Raw genomic sequence first — 20,424 nt, 5'->3', positions numbered from 1 at the left:
CTCATGGATGTGGTGTTGAAAGAAAATATATTACAGCCATATGCGCTTTCCTTTAAAAACAATAGGCCATTTAAAAGTCTAGCAAATTGACCCTGGGCTCCGTTCGCTGAAGCATCGTCTGTATACCAAAAGGTTGAGGGGTTCAATTCCAGGTCAGGGCACATACCTAGGTTGCAGGTTCAATCCCCAGTAACTAACCCTTGTTTCTCTCTCACATCTATGTTTCTCCCTTTCTCCCTTCCTCTCTCTCTAAAATCAATAAATATACCCTTGGGTGAGGAATTTTAAAAAAAAAAAGATCTGGTAAATTGGTATATGCAATAATTGGAAATGTGCAGGTCATCTCTGGGTTACTTAGTGTTGAGCAATCTAAGTTTGGGTCTATGTATCATGTTTTCTTTGCTTCTAAGATTTGCAAAATGTATAGGAGTGTATACATTTTTTATGTTTTTCCTCTTTTGTACATGGTTAATATAGTTCATTAGCAATCCAGTTGAGAAAACAAGGTTTTCACCACCACACTGGCCTTGAGTAGTTGTAGAACCCAGGCAAGTCACATGTATCCTTTGGCTACTAATTCTTCAATTTGAAAAAGAATAGGGTTCATCCCTAAATATTTACCTTCTTTGGAAAGCTGTTCTTAGCAGAGGCCACCTGGGGAAATATGAAATACAGAGTTAGCAGTAGGAGGGGTGCAATTGTTTGGCACAAAGACAGTTCAACAATCATGACAGTGACATTGAGGAAGAACAGGTCGATAGCTTTGATTACATGAAGAATGCAGAAAAGCTCACTGAAGGAAATGGGGCAAACCCTTGGTGAGCATCTGGGCTGTGCCAGTGGGCACGGAGCCAGCTCTAGAACATGAAGAAGGGGCCCATAGCTGTTTCTAGAGAAAGAGAGAACCTCAGAGCTGAAGGGGCATCTAAGTCAGGTGACGGTAAATCTGATTCCCCAGGATCAATATTATGTCTGTTCTGGCAAACTGTGAAGAATACTACCCTCTTGGAATCTCAAAAGTATCTTGTTTAGACAATAAAATATGTGATGACCCTAATTATGGTTCTGTAATCCAACTCCCTTTTTTCCCCTAAAGATAAAATGAGACTCACAGAGGTGAAGTGATTTGCCTGCAGGAAGTGAGTTATTGCCAAAGCTGGGACTGGACCCTGACTTTCCTCAATGCGGAATTCTTCCTAGTAGCAGCGTTTTCCCTTTAATTTTCTTACTGAGAAGCTGCGGACCATATGGACAGCCCCAGCCCATCCTTGCTGCTCAGGTGGCCTTGTTCTGGATCTAGAAGGGATACTAGGAAGCCAGTTGCTATAAAATGTGGGAAACTATTAAAATGTGGATTTTTTTTCCAAGTCTGTAAGCTGTAAAAAGGAAAAAGTTTGTGGAAACGTAGATGATAAATTTTTAAAATATTATATGCTTTGAAATATTTTATAATAACATGCTGAATATATGTATCTGAAAACTTATTTTCTGCTTAAAACTACTTTTGTTGTTGTTGTTCCTTTGCCTATGTTTTTCCTCTTCATGGAATGCCCTCTTCAGACCTCCTTGAATTACCAAGCGCATCCCCTCCCAGGGCTCATGCCAAGTCTTCCCTCTATGAAGACACCTGTCAGGGCTGCTCGTGGGGATGTTGTCCCCCAAAATTCTGGCTGCTTGCTGTCTGTGCCACTCTTGATAATTCATTTTTCACCTTCGTTTTTCTTTTTAATATATTTTTATAGATTTCAGAGAGGAAGGGACAAGGAGAAAAGATAGGAACATCAATGATGAAAGGGAATCATTGATTGGCTGCCTCCTGCACGCCCCCTACTGGGGATGGAGCCTGCAACCCGGACATGTGCCCTGACCGGGAACCTAACCATGACCTCCTCGTTTATAGGTTGACACTTAACCACTGAGCCACAGTGGCTGCCCATCTTCTATCTCTCCTTCCTATTGCAGCTGAACTTCTTGAGAGCGTAGTCTTCATTTCCCCCTGTTAATCCAGCGCTTTTATTGGGCATCCTTTCAAGAGCTACTCTAAGTGCTGGGAAGTAGCCATGAACAGTTGAGACCAGATCCCTGCCCTTTAGGCTTCTGTTCATATGAGCAGCTTACATCTGTATTCTTCCGCCCTCAAGGAGGGTGACTGGATGGCAGTGCACTTTGGGCAGTCAGCTTGGGCAAGTGGCCTACGATGAGCTGGTGCAGTGGGAAAGTATTTCTTCTTGATCCAATTAAAAGTCTGTGTAAATGCAGTGAGGACTGCAAAGCCAGACGATGGGATTTGGAGTGAATGTTGAGTGCTGGGTCATGTACTCTAAGTTAGATGGTGCAGGAAGACTTTTCTGAGGTAACATTTGAACTGAGAGCCCTGAGTGACAAGAAGTTACCCATAGGGAAATGCAGAGCCAGAATGTTGTAGGCAAAGGAAACGGCGAGTGCAAAACTCCTAAGGAAACGAGTTTGTTGTTGTCAAACTTGGCTTGAACATAGTGAATGTAGGTAGATGAGAATAAACCGGGGCAGTAAAGAGGCCGGCGGAGGCCAGAGCATTTCGGAGCAGAGCTATTCCAGAGCATTCTGTGGGCTTTAATCACCAAACATTACCAACCTGGCATGAGGATAGGGTTTCAAAATGTATAGTAATTTGACATTTCTTTAGCATCAAAGCATGTAATTATTTTAACAGTAATTCTTTTTTATTGGATTTCTGAATGGATTGGGTGGTGAGGACCATTTCTTTACCACAGATATTTTGAGAAGCACTAATCTAGAGCCTCATAAGTCGTGGTAGGGGGATCCCTAGAAGACTGGAGGGGAGGTAGAAGTTTCTATGGGGAGAGCAACTCAGGCCATGTCGGAGGGGTCAAGGGACTTCGGGGTGGTGCCCTGGGCCACGGTGTATAAAGGGAGATGGAAATATTACATTTAGGAGACAGAGACAACAGGACTGACTTACTATGAGCTGGATGGCACTGCGTGAAAGAGAGGGGTCAATGATGCTTTGGATTTTTGGTACTTTATGTGGAGTTACCCCTTAACCATCTTCTATATGGCTTCCTCTGCCTCCCTGCTGAGGCCGCCCCATCCAAAATTAGCCATGGCTTCCTAGTTATCACACCCAGTCAGTCTTCTTCTTTCTTTACCTCTAAGGCCATTTAATGTTGACCATCAGACTGAGGCTAACCCCTTTTGGAGATTCTTTCTCAAAGAATCTCGTTTTAGTTTTATGTCCACATCTAACTATCCCTCTTCGTTTTCCCTTCAGAAATGCAACCTGTCTGAAGCCAGGCGTCACCACTACCCACCGCTTTCCCCAGCGTGCTCGTGTCTTGATCTGTTTCCAGTTACCCAGTCTGGAGACTTGTCATTTCTGATGCTCCCAGTCTGCACAGATCCATCGCCGGCCAGCCCTTCCTGTACTAAAGTCTACTGCAGCTTTCCACGCGTTTCCACTCCTCTCCCTCCTCCTAGGACACCCCATATGCCACTTATCTTTTGAACCACCTAACCATCTTCTCTCTAATCAATTCTGCATGGAGTTCTGACTAAATTTCACACTCGGCTCTGGTTTTGTCCTTGTCTCACTTTGTACATAGCAAGTTCCCAATAAGTATTTTTGGAATTGACCCACAATGAATCTAATTAGCTTTTCTTTATCCAAAGGAAGGCAGAGTAGTGGCCACATGTAGGGAAATACTGCCTCTCTCTCAATCTCTGTTCAGGGTCCTCCTTTTGGTGCTGGAGCCAATTTTCTCTATATCCCACGTGTTTTACAACGTTTGCTCATTAAGGAGATGGTTAAACTTTATTTTATTTATTTATTTTTTAGGATGTACATCTAGGCCATGTATACTGCTATATGTGTTTGCCTGTTAAAGATCTTAAGTCATTGTCTTGTTAATGAGATAGTAGTCTGTGAAAATTACAAAAGCTCACCCTTTATTGAAAGGACAAAGGAAGAATGTTTTACTACTGTCCTCTCTTTTCCCTCTGAGCCTTTCAAGAGGAATGTGGGAGCCGGAGAGCCCCCTTTGTCTGCCTTCATTCAAATGAAGCCCAGACAGCTGCTGCTGGCACAGACCAGGGGCCGTGGCAAGTGGCGTCCTTGGCATCCTTTGTCCGCAGTGGAATTTGGATGGCATCTGGGTCTAGTGTACATAGCGATGGGATGCCAGGAGGTACTCAGTGGTGGACACAAACTTTCTTCACCCATTATTTTTAGCGATAAGATGTAATCATCTCACACGGTAATCAAAGATCCTTCTCAACATTTCTCTCTCACAAGAACTGGGAGCCTAATGGATGGGGTTGGTCCTGTCAGCTGTGCAGACAGCCAACTCCTGGGCCTGCCAACAAAGGCGCATGGATTGCTGGGAGTCTTTTGCACTCTTCATGCTTATGTTAATGATTTAATTAACCACACAGGAAGTAAATGGTATGGAATAAAATTGTAAATAGTATGTTTGACAGATGTTTGACAGACTCTTACACACCCTTCAGGGGAAATCCACAATATAGAGATGACAATGGGCATGGAAAAAATATATTTATTATAGGTCGGAGTATCTTCTCCTTGTTGAATCTTGAATCCATGTCCAATAGTGATCTTTTCCTTGTACAGAGTCCGTCAAAATTCATTATAGTTTGTGATCCTCATTACTGACCCCAGTGAAGGAGGAGGGCAGGTGATAGTACGGATCTTTCATCATCCAGGAAACAATTGACCCACCGCAGGTGAACTCCAGGATTCTGGACTAGACTAGGTGTCATGAGCTATTAGATATGACAAGAAATAATTACACTTTAGTGCATGTCACAAAGCCTAAATTTTAGCACTCTTTGTGGGCTAGGGCAGTGGTCGGCAAACTCATTAGTCAACAGAGCCAAATATCAACAGTACAACGATTGAAATTTCTTTGGAGAGCCAAATTTTTTAAACTCAAACTTCTAACGCCACTTCTTCAAAATAGACTCGCCTTGGCCGTGGTATTTTGTGGAAGAGCCACACTCAAGGGGCCAAAGAGCCGCATGTGGCTCGCGAGCCGCGGTTTGCCGACCACTGGGCTAGGGGAATGATTTTGCTCCGGCTGGAGTCGCAGCTTCATTGGCTTGGTCACACAGCATCATGACGGCATTTTTCTTCTTACCCTGTGCGTTTTATCTCATGGAACACCTTATTGAACTCAGCTAGTTGAATTGAGAGAGTGAACAAAAACAGCATCTCCACTGTCTTACTCGTTATGCAAGTTTGGAGGACTTTTAACTAAAGGCTGTGGGTATATGCAAATTTCAAAAGGTACCACAGGTAAATGTCTAGTCTGTGAGAAGGAACCCCAAAGGTATCTGGTCAAATGCCATTGTTAGAAGGATGAAAGGAAGGTGAGGCAGCAGCTGGGGTCTCTTAGCCTCTGTGGAAAGGTCAGGAGGACCAGATCGGGGGTCAGGTCCTTGGTGGGCATTCCATTCCGTTCAGCCGCATCCTGAGCCTTGCCTCTTCGTTTCAAAGCCGACTCTGCACTTTCTCAGTATTTATCTGTCTTTTCTAGCCGATGCCTGGGATTCAAGGAAGGTCCAGCTCTGCTGTATCTTCGAACTGTGTGCAATTAAGTTTTGATCGACGGTGTTTTTAATGAATGATGTGCGAGGCAGGACGAGGTGCTGCCACAGCAAACTCCTGCGCAGGGGACTGTGCTTGCATCATTCACGCCTTGCTCAGGGAACGTGGGGGTTTTGAAAGGATGGCATGGACAGATGTTTATGTGAAAGGCGTCTCTTCTCAACTCGATCCTCTCCCTCTCTCTGGGCCACGTGTGTGGTGCAGAATGCTCTGCCCAGGCCCGTGGCTCTGCGTTGGGTTTGTTTTCTGCTGAGGCCCGTGAAGAGCAGGAGAGCCCGTTGAGCCGCGTGGCAGCCTCAGTCTAGCCCAGACCCTGGCATAGGCCGGCGCTCCGTGAACGTGGAAGAAAGGAGTGGTCGGAGAGCCTTGGAGGTTGGTATGCCCAGGTTCCCAGGAGGGCAGCCCTGTTTATTCTCGCGCTTTGTTTGGGCCAAGGGACAAGTCTAGGAACTGGGTGTGGGGGGCCCTGTGACTCCATGGTGATTGGTTCATATTGTCCCCCGAGAAAAGAGCTGTCTGGAGTGAGCCCCGGACTTGATATCTACATTTCATAATGGGCCTGGTTTGTCTTGTTCTTAGACTCCCGTCTTTTATGGAGCGCCTCCTCCCTGTGTGAGAGGAGAACTGTGCTCTCTGCTAGCTGACGGGAGGAGGGGGGGGCAGGGGAGGGGCGGCCTCCTTGGCAGGGCTCCTGGAGGCCCTAGGGGAAGTCGTGAGGTTCTGACAGCATCTATTCCATTGAAGCCATTTCAAGAAGGGGCCCCTTTCAGCCAGGGCAACAAGGAGTGTCTTGTTCTGTCCTCGGAGTCCCTGCGAGGGGCCGCCGTGTCTGAGCAGTGCATTAGCATCCAGGCAGCATGCCACCGGAGGGAAGGGTTTCATCTGGGCCCCTGGAAACGGGCTGCAGGGCAGGCCCGGCTGAAAGCGGCCACTCGCTGCCAGGGCAGTGCCGTGCCAGGGAAACCTGACGTGGAGCAGGCAGCCAGCAGCAGGGGCCGTGGCGCGGGCCGCGGTAAGCCACAGAGCGGGCTGGCCTGTGGATGAGGCACAGAGAGAACGCCGATGGGTCGTTTTAGGTTTCTCTTGGTGAGCAGCCCTTCCACCCGTCACATACTTTGTTTTCAGTTTCCTTTGTACTTTGCAAATTCCGGTTGAGCCCGAGTAAAAAATAAATAAATAAATAGATCGTACCCCGCAAAGAGGTGATATCACAGATTGAAGTGTTTGCTTGGGGTTATTTTAAAGGAAATGATGCTCTCGTGTTCCTGAGAAAACCACCCTGAGGCCCTCTGAATGTTTTTAAGGGCCAGGCAGCATGGTGAGTGCTGTTTGAATTGTGTGTATCACGCCTGGCACTCCAGCCCTCAGAGCGCAGTCTCCTCCTCCTCTTCTGAAGTCTGTCTTTCGGCGCACGGCGGTGTCCACGCTCCCCGCCTTCTCTCGTGTTATACCGTGAGCACCCACTAGGGAACCCCAGCTCGTGGACCCCAGACCACCTGGCTTTACCTTCTGACTGCGCTGCTTGAATTGGGTTGTGTTTTGTTTTGCTTTTGGTGTGTTTTGTTAATATATTTGTATTGATTTCAGATAGGAAGGGAGAGGGAGATAGAAATATAAAAAATGAGAGAGAATCATTGATAGGCTGCCTCCTGCACGCCCCCCACTGGGGTTCGAGCCCACAACCCGGGCACGTGCCCAGACCGGGAATTGAACTGTGACCTCCTGGTTCATAGGTCGACGCTCAACCACTGAGCCATGCCGGCCTGACCGCTTCTTGGCTGTTTTACTGTGAGCAGGCACTTCACACTCCAAACTTCGGCTTTGTCCTCTGGGAACATGGAAATAATCATGCCAGTGTTTTCTTCCAAGATTTCTGATAAAACTAGATTAGATGGTACTTGCAAAATGCAAGAAGTCCTGTACCTGTCACAAAAGTACAACTGTTTAGAACAAGGCCCAGTTCCTACCTTCCCGGAGTGTATGGCCTGGTGAGGGAAACAGGCAAGTCAGTAAATGTTGGGGGATCCGTGCGAGATGAGTGATCCGTGATTTCATAGGTCAGCACGTGTTTGCCGAGTCCCTGCTGTGTGCCAGGCAGTGAGCCGTACAGATATGATGCCTGCTTTCATGAGGACCAGGAGTGTGCAGAGGGGCGTGTGGAACAGGACGGCCAGCCTGGGATGGGGACGGAGTGTGGGTGCACGCATCAGAGGAAGCTGCCTGCAAGGGGTGAGGCTTTGTTTTCAATATGGAGTGGGTGTGTGGGACAAAGAAGTCAGACGCAGAAGCGGACACAGCATGGGATTCCATTTTCACACCGAACAGGATAGGCAACACGAGCTCAGGTTGGTGGAAGCCAGGACAGCGGTTCCATTTCCGGGAGGTGACTGCTTGGAAGGGATAAAAGGAAATCGGGCGCGTGTCTCCTGACCTGGTGGCACGTGTACGTGGGTGAACCTGAGGAAACTCGGAAAGCTATGCACACGTAAGATCAGTGCGGTGTTTTATTTTACGGATGTTCTTCAATTTAAAATTTTTACGTAGCGATGATGAGGGCGTCTCGCTCAGGAAAACAGCAGGAAGGCTGTATTTGAGTGAAAAGAGCCAGCAGGGAAGGTGTGGAGCAGCAGGACGCGTTCTAGCACTGGACAACGGCTGCTCCGTCTGGATGGAGGGTGGATACACATGGGGGTAAAGAGGGGGTGGCAGAGTCCGGCCGGTGTGGCTCAGTGGTGGAGCATTGACCTATGAACCAGGAGGTCATGGTTCAATTCCCAGTTAGGGCACATGCCCGGGTTGTGGGCTCCATCCCCAGGAGTGGGCGTGCAGGAGGCAGCCGATCAGTGATTCTCATCATTGATGTTTCTCTCACTTCCTCTCTCTTCCTTTCTGAGATCAATAAAAATATATTTTAAAAAAGGATGGGGTGTTAGTGTGAAAGAAGCATCTTTTAGGTGCAAGCTCTGATGGGAGGGAAAATTTTGTTTTTCAAGTACTGGACATGAAGGAGGTAAGAAGATCGAGTGGCCCTAGTAGAAATTGACCTTGGTTGGAATCTCGGACGTTAGAACTTAGTATTCTCATCTTTCTCACCAGCCTTTGGGAGGACTATATGATATAATGGATGGATGTCAAGGGCTGTGTCTGCCACGTCGCATGGACTTAATAAATTCTTCTTAAGAGATTTCAAAGTGTGTATGGGTGTGTGGTTCCTTTCATTGCAATCCCGACATTTGGCTTTTCCAGGCCATAAACTGTATTATGGAGTAGTGCTTGCTTATATGAAACGTTTGATCCTTTCATTAAATAATTATCTTGTTTCATGTAAATATAGCTTACTGTTGTAGAAAAAGTCTTGGTTGTTTTTTGCCTTGAATTATTTTTGGCTATACTCATTAAGCCGTATTAAGAATTTGAGCACAGTCTAGAAAAGGTCAAAAATTTCTGTTTCAATAAAGCTCATATTTGGCAATATTAGTTGAAGGGGGAACAAAGCAGCTTTAAATAAATCAAGTTTCTCATCTTTTCCGAAATGGTTTGAGTATGGAGGGTGGGGGGAGGTAGGGGAGGGGAGGGCATGGAGGGAGACTGCCTCAGTGGGATTTTTTTACTTTTTTAGGAAATTTACAATTTTGAAATGTTTAACTTCAGATTATGAGTTACTGAACATCTTTTTGTGATTGCAATATGTAAGTGTAATCAGCTCTTTATTAAAGGTCAAACTGTCAAGTGAGAAGTTCCACTTAATCAACAGCTAGCCAGATTCATTCAGAATGGTTCAAGTGTCCCAGATGACCATTTAAAACCTCTTACCTTTGTTGTGAAGGTCAGCCCCATACCTCTCTAGGTCATCTCTCCCCTGTTTGGGAAGTGGCTTTGCATTCTAGAACATACTTCATTCTCTGTAAACACCTTGCATCTCTCAACTGGCTCTGTCCTGTGTGTTTAGGAGTGAGCGAGCCCGCTGGATAACTGCCCTGGGACACAGCAGCGGGAGGCAGCCTCCTGACCGAACCTGTAAGTAACTCCCGGGCTGTCTGTGCTGAAAGGCGGACCGTGGAGGGGCTCTGCCCCCTGCTGGACGCTAGGGTATTAATGATCCCCCAGGTTTCTTTCCTTCCTGCTGCCTGTCCTACATCAGAACTAGGTGCTCCCTGCTTTGGAAGTCCAGGACTCTGAATTCAAATCCAAGGTGCAGTTGTTCTTTGTTGTATAAACGCGGTACATTGTGGCATTATCCACCCCGAGCCACTTTGACCTTCTGCAGTCGGGGGCAACATGATATATATACTAGCACAGCACTGGGCTATTGGAAAGACAGAATGAAATAATACCCATTGAAAGCCCTGCTTAGACTTGTAAAGGTAAAGCTCTTACATTTTAAGCTGTGGTTTAGGGCCATTGGCTGCATGTTTAGGGGCATACTGACTTTAAATCTAAGCTGAAATGTATTTTTAACCTTAAAGAAAATGGCTTTACCATTCCTTTTGACCTTTTTTTTTTTTTTAATTGAAGTGATAATAGTAAAAAAATGTATTTCATTCTTCTAGAGAACTAGGAACTGGTGCGGTCCAGGGTGGTGTATGAGCACCTTCACGCTGACATTATGCTTCTCTGGGTGGTTCTAGCTGGGAGGTCAAACCCAGAGAATAAAGGGCAACAAAACTGTTTGTCCTGGAACACTCAGAAGTCATAGCTTCAAGCGTAGAGCCAAAGCTAAAGTGATGGATTGGAATAAAAGTTCATAGAATCAAGTTCTGTATTAAAAAAAAACTAAAAGTCTCGTCCGTCAGTACCAAGTCACTGAAGTTAATGACTTTATTACAGTTTAGCATAATGGGAAACTCAAACTGTTTTCTAACTTTTGGTTGGAGATCTTTTTATTTCTAAACCTCTCTGGCAGCTCCCATGTGCTGCTACTGATGGGGAAGGCACCTTGGATGAGAGCCTGGAGGACCGGGCGTGTTGTGGATTTCATCATCGGTTGCATGTCCTTGGCACGTTACCTAACCTGTCTTATCTCAGTTTCCCCAGTGCATATGGCTGTTTTCTGCTCCATTATGTGGTGTGACTAATGGCTCCTTATCAAGGCTGTTCTTGAGGGGATTCATACATCATAAAAGGCCTCTCTGGACTCTGAGCTTCTGAAGTTATAAAGCTCTCAGCCCAGTATGAGAGCTCTTGGGAAAGATTTTCTGCTTCTTCATAGAAGCCTAACGTGTTTCTATCAATGCCGGCCCTGAGCTGCACAGAAAGACTGAGAACACCATTGATTTGTACCTGTTCTGTTTTCCCTCTGCTGCTGGAAGCTCAGTGTGTTCCCTTTCCTCCCTAGCACTGACCCAGGTAGAAATCATTCGATCGTTTACCGCCAAGCAGCCAGACGAACTCTCCCTGCAGGTGGCCGACGTGGTCCTCATTTATCAACGTGTCGGCGACGGTGAGTGCAAGTGTTCTTACGGGCTGTCCGGCGTTCAGGGTGTGAAGAACCAAGGAGTCTGCTTTTCGTTATTCATGCGCATATTCCATATCCCTTTTGTTTTCTCATGCGCACCAGCCTCTCCTCTTTCTACACTTTCTGCCTCTTACATGTTTTTGAAAAGGGATGCAGTCACGTGGTTTGTTACTCGAAAGGAACTATGGAAAGTTTTCCTTCCTTCCTTCTCATCTCCAGACAATCGTTCTTCCTGCTGCCCCTACCCAAAGCGCCCTCTTCCCCAGCTCAGCCCAAACTCACATGCTGTCTCAGCTGCTCACTTTGGCGCCTCTGATCATGTCATTCATTCACCTTGAAGCCATCCCCTCTGTTCCACCTCCCTCTCCACCTCCCATCATGTACCCAACATCCTTCCTTGTTGGAGCTGAGCACAGTGAAAATACATGCAGACACGTGTTGCTTCATGAGGACTCTGTTCTTCTCTGCAGGCTGGTATGAAGGGGAGAGACTGCGAGATGGAGAAAGGGGCTGGTTTCCTATGGAGTGTGCCAAGGAGATAACGTGTCAAGCCACAATCGATAAGAATGTGGAGAGAATGGGACGTTTGCTAGGACTGGAGACCAACGTGTAGCCTCTCTGGTGGCCTTTTGCGACTGCAAGATTTGCACTGCATCGTGGTGGGTGGGATGGTTCTGGGCTGGTGTTCTTCTGAGTTTTTACACAGCCGACTCGATTAAAAGGAGGAAAACATTTGCCTTTAAGCTTGCCAGGTGGTTTTGCTCTCTCAGGAGAATGGCTAGTTCGCAAAGCCAGGTGTGTGCACAACGATCCTGTTGCAAACCTCTAGGTAAGCAGAGTACCTTGAGCAAGCAGTCCACATGTGGATCCAGGCCCTCGGCTCCTCCTAGCTGCACTGTGTCTGGCAATAAAACATGTACATACGATGCTGTATCCTGATTCTCTAGCCTCACTTCACCAAGTGTGGGCTCTCCCTGTGTAAGCATCTCCTTTATGTGATTTTCCCAGCATTAGCAAGAGTTTCTATCCTGAAGGAGTGCTCAGTTTGTATATAGTTTCCTGCTCTTACATTTTAGATCTGATTAGAGTGCTATGTGGATTTCGAAAGAAACTGACAGAGTTCTGAAGGTGAGCAAAGTTTTTTTAAAACCTCTTCCCGGGAAAGGGAAATTGAAACTTGAATTGTTGCCACCTCTCTCCTGGTTAGCAGGGAAGTAAGGAGGCCTTATTATTTTTTTTTTTTTAAATATCCATCTTACCCAATATTGGTCTAAGACAAGTATAGCCTAATAACACTAAGCTACTTTAACCGCATAAAATGTAGATGGTTCACATATGTGAGAAAATCTTAAATATAGGACAGGGTTCCTACTTTAAAAAGTAATTCCAACTGAGCTGATACACAAACATGAGGCTGCTTGCCTTGAGTAATGGGAGGTTTTTGACTGTTTCTCCTCCCACTCATTTCCAAATAGGAAATGGGCTGAAACACTTTAACACTCCCAAGGAAGATCAGATTCCGCCTTAAGAGGTATTGAGAAACCAGCATGGTACTGAACTGAAACATTTTGCCTTTCATGGGGGAACCCATTTTCTCTGCACTGAAGGCCTCCACCCTCTCTGGGTTTGGAGCCTCTCTTTACTGCAGGTGTCTGCACAACTTCATTTCTAACACTCGTGCAAGGAGAGAGAACAGTCATTTTAAAAGTATGTTTCAGACACAGGGCGTGAGGTTTGGAAGATTGAGAGGGGAGAGCTGATCTTCACCATCAGCTCTGTTCGCTCTCTGCTCCATTCTCTTCCACCAACGGGTAAAACCGGGCCAAGGACGCATTATTCAAGGCCTCAGGTATCTGTGTGACATGCCCAGCTGCTGTCTGCCATCCAGTTACCCAAATTGGCAGTGAAGTTGAGAAGCCTAGTGCGGGAGGGAGGTATACTTGGCTTCCGTGCCCTGAGTCCTGCCACCTCAGCCGTGAGCCAGGGAGGACCACCCTGGCCTTCTTGCCCCCGGATGGCTCCCCTTTCCCTCTGCATACATTTCTGGGAATAACACACATGCCAGGCCCTGAGTTCCTTGAGGTCAGGAAGTCACAGCAGGAGGCCACAGCAAGAGATGTTGGGGACTGATAAAAAATCTGTCTCCTTCCTCGTTAATGTCAGAGATTTTTTTTTTTTGGAGGAGAGGGGAACAAGTTGTAATCTAATCTAACCTGATGTTTTCATTTAGGAAGGAAGGTAAATTTGTTGCTTGCACAGGGATCATTTTGTGTTACTTTTGCTAATACCCAGACGCTAAAAAGCAACTACACGAGTCCTGTGAATTAATTTATAAGTAGAGATGTCAAACAGTTTTGGAAATTTGTGCATCGTATAAATCAGAGCCTTATTTAGCAAGCAGGTTAATACTGTTGTTAGGTATAAAGTGTTTTACAGCAGGTATTTAACACATTCACGATGTGTGTCGTTTTTACGTGACACAGTGCTGTCTTCCAACCTAGTCCCGGTTCTAGAATAGCTTCTCTGAATTGCACAATTTCATTCAGTGACCTGTGGAGAACAAAAATATTCATTTTTGTCCCAATGAATTGAGACTGCTTGTACACTTTTGGCGAAACGTGAATTTATAAAGATTTTGTATATACTTGTTCATTTGTCCTGATGTGATTTAATGTACTGTATCTTCATTTAAGTAAATAGTTTGCTGAATTCTTGGCCAAATCTGAGTTCTACGAAAAGGTATCGGCAGCTGACATTGAAGGGAACAGGTGTGTCCTTGGGTACGTGTTGGCATCAGCTGCCCTAGCAGGCTGGAGCATTCTTAAGAGCTGGACCATCCTGTTTCTTCTCATGGTTTCCACAAAACTGCATGACTGACTAGCTTCTATTAAATAGTTCACAGTCCCCTAATTGATCTTGACCCCTGGAGTGTATCTTACTCATTTTGGCCACCCAGTATCTAAACCTTGGTGCTTGTGAAATTTCACCACCTTGTAAATCTGGTGGAATGCAAAGAATGAGTTATTCTATAGTTAGTTGTTTTATTTTTTGCTGTGTGACAGATTTCTATAAGACAACACATTTTTTATCTCACAGTTTTTAAAAATGTTTTTAATTCTTAGAGAGAGAGGGAGAGAGAGAGAAACATTGATGAGAGAGAAACATCTATTGGCTGCCTCCTACATGCCCTGTACTGAGAATCCAGCCTGCAACCCAGGCATGTGCCCAGACTGGGAATCGAACCAGCAGCCTCTCAGTGCATGGGACGATGCTTAACCAAGCCACACCAGCCAGGGCTATCTCATAGTTCTGTAGTCAGAAGTCCAGGATGGCCTGGTGGGGTTCTCTGCTTAGAGCATCACAGACTGAAGTCAGAGTGTTGGCTGGCTGATTTCTCAGCTGGAGGGAGCTAAGGTGTCTTCTTTCAAGCTCATACCTGTCATTCACACCTTCAATTCCTTGTGACAGTCGGACTGAGGTCCCTGTTTCCGTGCTGGCTGCCGGTGCCGGGTGAGGAGAGAATGCTCATGTTATGCCCAGATTTCGTGATTCCCAAAGACCACGAGGGAGCCGAGTCCGATGCAAAAGCAAAGAGCCTTTTAATCGAGCTAGCTCGAGCTCAGTCCCACACACACACACACACACCGGCACAGCGGCGAGGTGGAGAGAGAGAGAGCGTCAGCCCCCAAACGCGCTGATTTATAGGGGGCCTGGGAGAGGTAGGAGGGGTGAGGTAGTGTGGTCTCTGCTGATTGGTCGGGATCAGGTTGCACATGGGGCAGGGTGCGGCTTACCTTCCCCTTGCATTTCTATTGGCTAATCCAAAAGTGTGGGTTGGGCTCTTGAAGAGGTTCTAGGGCAGGAACCTGACTCCACGAGGTGGAGGACATAGAACAAAAGGAACATGGAGTCTCCCCGCCCTTTCATTCCCCCCTTGTCTTGAAACTTACAGGCCCAATCATGGGTCGGTTTGTATTTCTACTGGACAACATTCCTGGGTCACGAGGGTACACCACCCCAAATTCCCTGTACTGATAAAATCGGAGTCCCCAAGTCTTCCTTCCCCCTCCAGCATCAGGCAGGTCGAGCACGCTGTAGCTTGAGCTTGAGCGGGTTGCATTGATCTCGATCGATGCTCCATTTGGTGACGAAGTCTTCCTGGATCACAGATGGGTCCGCTGACCGGACGTGAGTGTGATGGACCCAGGTTGCGACGCCGTCTACCTTGAGAGCGGTGGGGGTCGTCAGCACCACGACATAGGGACCCTTCCATCGTGGCTCAAGGGTCTCCCAGCGGTGTCTCTTGACATAGACCCAGTCCCCGGGCTTATGCTGATGAGGAGTCGGGGCTGGGCCGGTCTCGTAGATTGCGGGGAGGCGTGGCCAAATGTCTTCGTGCGCCCTCTGGAGCCCTCTCAAGGAAAGAAACAGTTCTTGACTTTCAAATTCTGTAAGAAATTCGGCTTTAAGGTTAGGGATAATAGGGGGTGGCCGACCAAACATGATCTCATAAGGAGTAAAACCCAGGGTGTAGGGAGAGTTCCTAACCCGGTAAAGGGCATATGGAAGGAGAGCCACCCAGTCCCCGCCAGTCTCCATGGTCAATTTGGTAAGGGTCTCTTTTAGAGTTCTATTCATCCTTTCTACTTGCCCTGAGCTTTGGGGCCTATAAGCACAATGCAATTTCCAATTTGCCCCAATGGCCTTGGCCACTGCCTGCGTTACCTGCGAGACAAAAGCTGGTCCATTGTCTGACCCTATCTCAGCGGGAAAACCATACCTGGGCAAGATGTCTTCTAGCAGCTTCTTAGCTACCGTCTGAGCTGTTTCATGTTTAGTTGGATATGCTTCTACCCATCCGGAGAAGGTATCTACAAATACTAAAAGATATTTATAGCCATACTTTCCTGGTTTAACCTCAGTGAAGTCGACCTCCCATTGTGCCCCAGGCTTGGTTCCTCGAACCCTGGTTCCTTTTTCACTTGGCCGGATTCTCGCATTTGTGAGTTGACAGGTCTTGCAAGCAGATACAACCTGCTCTATTTTAACGTCCTGCTGGTGGATCTTAATTCTGGCGTGTCGGATTAAGTCCTTTAATTTACGTGCCCCCAGGTGAGTGGACCGGTGCATGTGTTTTATCATGGAGACTCCAAGCTGGTCTGGCAGTATGAGCTCCCCTTGTGGTGTATACCACCACCCCTTCTCCTCCTTTGCTTGGGGAAGCTTCCTAATACGCTGTAACTCCTCCAGGGAATATCCTGGATGAACTGGCAGAACTGGGTCTCCTGGGTCTGGGAGCTGTAAGGCCATGGTGGGGATCGGAGAAATGGCTACTGCCTTGGCCTCCTGGTCAGCCCTGCGGTTTCCTCTTGCCACTGGGTTGTCAGCCTTCTGGTGTCCTTGGCAGTGTATGATGGCCAGTTTGGCAGGGAGCCATAAGGCTGAGAGTAAGTCGAGTATCTCCTGTTTATTCTTTATAGTCCGCCCCTCTGCTGTTAGTAGCCCTCTCTCTTGGTAGATTGCCCCATGAACATGAGCAGTGGCGAATGCATACCGGCTGTCTGTGTAGATGTTGAGCCGCTTTCCAGCTCCCAGTGTCAGGGCCTTGGTGAGGGCCACAAGCTCTGCTCTCTGGGCTGACGTCCCGGGGGGTAGAGCCTCTGCCCATACAGTGTCCGTTTCAGTGACTACAGCCGCACCCGCATACCTGCTCCCGTCCCGTACGAAGCTGCTTCCATCGGTGAACCAGGTGACGTCTGCATCTGGAAGGGGCTGGTCAGTCAGGTCCTTCCGGAGCCCATGCACTTGCTCTAGGATTCCTGCACAATCATGTAGGGGAGCATCTAGGTCTGGGTCGGGCAGCAAGGTGGCAGGGTTGAGGGCCGCACTGGGATGAAACCGTACTCTGGGAGGGTTGAGAAGGAGACTCTGATAGTGGGTTATACGTGCATTGCTCATCCATCTATCAGGAGGCTGCTTCAGGACTCCCTCAATGGCATGTGGGGTGGTGATCCAGACTTCCTGCCCCAGGGTCAGTTTGTCAGCGTCTTTGACTAAAAGCGCCGTTGCCGCAATAATCCTTAGGCACGGTGGCCAGCCAGCAGCTACAGGGTCTAACTTCTTGGACAAATAAGCCACCGGGCGGCTCCAGGGGCCTAGGGTCTGAGTTAGGACCCCTTTCGCTATTCCTTTGTGTTCATCTACAAAGAGATGGAAGGGCTTCGTGATGTCTGGCAGGCCCAGGGCCGGAGCACTTAGGAGGGCTTTCTTTAACTGCTTAAAGGCTGCCTTCTCTCTTTCAGTCCATTCAAAGGCCTTTCCCTCCTTGGTTGCCTCGTATAGGGGCCTGGCAATCTCTGCGAAACCCGGTATCCAGAGGCAGCAGTAGCCAGCCGATCCTAGGAATTCCCTTACTTCCCTTCGGGAGGTGGGGGATGGGATTTTCAAAACAGTCTCTTTTCTGGCATCCGACAGCCGCCGCTGTCCACCCTCCAGGATGTATCCCAGGTAACTCACCCTTTCTTTGCATATCTGAGCCTTCTTTGCAGAAGCCCGGTATCCAAGGGCCCCCAAGGAGGCCAGCAGGTCTCTTGTCCCCTCCTTGCAGTCCTCAGCTGTGTCTGCTGCAATCAGGATATTGTCCACATACTGAAGGAGAGTGAGGTTGGGGTGTGCTCTCCGGTACTCACCCAGGTCCTCATGCAGGGCCTCATCGAAGATGGTGGGCGAGTTCTTGAACCCCTGAGGCAACCGAGTCCACATCAGTTGTCCACTGTAACCCTCTTCCGGGTCATGCCATTCGAAAGCAAACAGGAATTGACTACGGGGAGCGAGCGGCAAACTGAAAAAGGCATCCTTCAAATCTAACACAGTATACCAGACACGGGAGGGTGCCAGAGAGCTTAAGAGAGTGTATGGGTTGGGGACCGTTGGATGTATGTCCATAACTCTTTTATTTACTTCTCGGAGGTCCTGTACCGGCCGGTAGTCATTCGTGTGGGGCTTCTTGACTGGCAGGAGGGGGGTGTTCCAGGCAGACTGGCAGGGGACCAGCACCCCTAGGCCCCTCAGTCTCCGAATGTGTGGCTGAATTCCCTTCCGGGCTTCCTGAGGCATGGGGTACTGTTTGATTCTCACCGGGCCTTCCCCTGGTTTTAACTCTACCAGGATTGGGGCCCTGTGGGCGGCGAGCCCCACTCCCCCTGTCTCCGCCCAAGCCGTGGGGAACTCCTGCAGCCATTTGTCTGTGCTGCCCTCTATTGGAGAGGCTTTTTGGTGAAGCCGGTACTCATCCTCCAGCCTTATGGTCAGGACCTGAATGGGGTGGCCCTTGCCATCAGTAACCTGAGGCCCCCCTTGTCTGAAAGTTATCTGAGCTCCAATCTTAGTGAGCAAGTCTCGTCCTAACAGTGGGTAGGGGCATTCTGGAATTACCATAAAAGAGTGGGATACCCAGCCCGTCCCTAAATCCACCGTTCTTCGGGTAGTCCATGAATACTGGCTCATACCAGTTGCCCCTTGTACCCAAGACTTCTTATTTGTTAATTTTCCTTGAGGCGTACAGAGGACCGAGTGTTGCACTCCGGTGTCAACAAGGAAGTCAATGGGGGTCCCCTCCACTTTAAGAGTTACCCTGGGCTCGGGGAGGGGATCCGAACCCCGACTCCCCTAGTCACTCAGTTCATCTAGCTCCAGGACCTTCACTCGATCTGCTTCGCCTCCCTTTTTGCTGGCCCTTCTCGGGCACTCTTGTTTCCAGTGCCCTATCTCCCTACAGTAAGCACACTGATCTTTCTGCAGCTTCCGCCTCCCGCCCCGGGCGGTCGCCTTACCGTCCTCCTGGTTGCCGGCGAGTTGGCGGAGACGGCGGTTCCGTTCCTCGGAAGAGTCCGCGGTGGTGGCGAGCAGGATCTTAGCTAGGTCTCGGGTTTGTTTGCTGCTCGCAGCCGCCGCAGCGTGAGCCTGCCTTTCTTCCGGTGGCTCCCTGTTATTATACACCTTCTCGGCTACCTCCAGTAGGTCCTTTAAACTCTTCTCCCCCAGCCTATCTACTTTTTGCAGTTTCTTTTTAATATCCGCAGCCGATTGGTTTACAAAGCTTATGATCACAGCTGCCTTGTTTTCAGGAGCTTCTGGATTCATGGGGGTGTAGGTGCGGTATGCCTCCATGATCCGTTCTAAAAAGACAGCTGGAGACTCATCCCTTTCCTGCTGAACACTCCCTACCTTGGCCAAATTAGTTGGCTTTCTAGCAGCCATTCGGAGACCCCCCATTAGAGTCTGGCGGTAGACCCGGAGCCTCTCCTTACCTTCTGCCGTGTTGAAATCCCATTCAGGCCTAGTTAAGGGAAAAGAGACATCTATCTGGACCGGGTTGGTTGTTGGGTTCCCGTCCACGCCTGGAACCACTTTCCGGGCCTCATTGAGGATTCTTTCCCTCTCCTCAGTTGTGAACAGGACCTGTAAAAGCTGTTGGCAGTCATCCCACGTGGGCTGGTGGGTGAAAAGGACAGAATCTAACAGATCAATAAGCCCTGCTGGCTTCTCAGAGAACTTAGGATTCTGAGCCTTCCAGTTGTAAAGGTCACTAGTGGCAAAAGGCCAATAGTGATGGAGTTGATTGCCATCCGCATCTGGGGGCCCCGCGGCTCGTAAAGGTAGGGCTTTAATAGTGGAGTCAGGGGCTGTGACAGACAGTTCCCTCTGAGCCCTTTGTCTAGTAAGAGGTGGGCTTCCCAATGGAACCGCAGCTGCTTCCGGAACTCCGCCCCCAGACGCTCCCGGAACTCCGCCCCCAGACGCTCCCGGAACTCCGCCCCCAGACGCTCCCGGAACTCCGCCCCCAGACGCTCCCCTTTGCTTGGGAGCATCGCCCCCCTGTGAACTTCTAGGGGGCTGATATGAGGGAGGAAAGATTAGTTCCTCTTCAGTTCCCCCCTGAAAGACAGGGTAGAGGGGAGCTGAAGGCGGGATGAGGTCCTTCTTCTTCACCTTCTCCGTTTCCTGCAAAGCAAGTATGGGTTTCAGCTCCAGGGAGCGCGGGGACAGAAAGGGCTTAAGCCAGGAGGGTGGATCTTCCACGAGGTCCTGCCAAGTAATAATGTAAGGGAGTTGATCAGGATGTCCCTTCTTGGGCTGAGAGATGATGTCCCTCACCCGGTGGATGGTGGGGAGGTCGAAGGTCCCCTCCGGCGGCCACCCAACACTAAAAGTCGGCCATTCCCTAGAACAAAAAGTTTGCCACCGGCCCTTCCGGACCTCTACACTGAGGTTGCTAGCTCTTCCCTTAACCTCTTTGAAATGATCAACCATAATGCTTAAAGGAGTGGTTTGAGTCTGTCCCATG

The 20,424-nt window shown here is 48.5% G+C and overlaps 1 protein-coding gene across 1 annotated transcript in view; it reads left to right on the top strand.

Annotated features, from left to right (window-relative positions):
- The window catches only part of ARHGEF26 (Rho guanine nucleotide exchange factor 26), a 112,798-nt gene extending 99,011 nt beyond the window's left edge, over positions 1 to 13,787 (top strand). The window contains exons 13-15 of the mRNA XM_080657834.1: positions 9,573 to 9,640; positions 10,959 to 11,063; positions 11,549 to 13,787. Of these exons, the coding sequence (XP_080513960.1) occupies positions 9,573 to 9,640; positions 10,959 to 11,063; positions 11,549 to 11,691 (316 nt within the window). The 3' untranslated portion in view covers positions 11,692 to 13,787. The remainder of the gene's footprint in view (positions 1 to 9,572; positions 9,641 to 10,958; positions 11,064 to 11,548) is intronic.
- Positions 13,788 to 20,424: the final 6,637 nt, after the last annotated feature.

Source organism: Plecotus auritus, assembly GCF_963455305.1.
Source record: "Plecotus auritus genome assembly, chromosome: 2".
Classification (NCBI taxonomy): domain Eukaryota; kingdom Metazoa; phylum Chordata; class Mammalia; order Chiroptera; family Vespertilionidae; genus Plecotus; species Plecotus auritus.
This window is presented reverse-complemented; position numbering and strand designations above follow the sequence as displayed.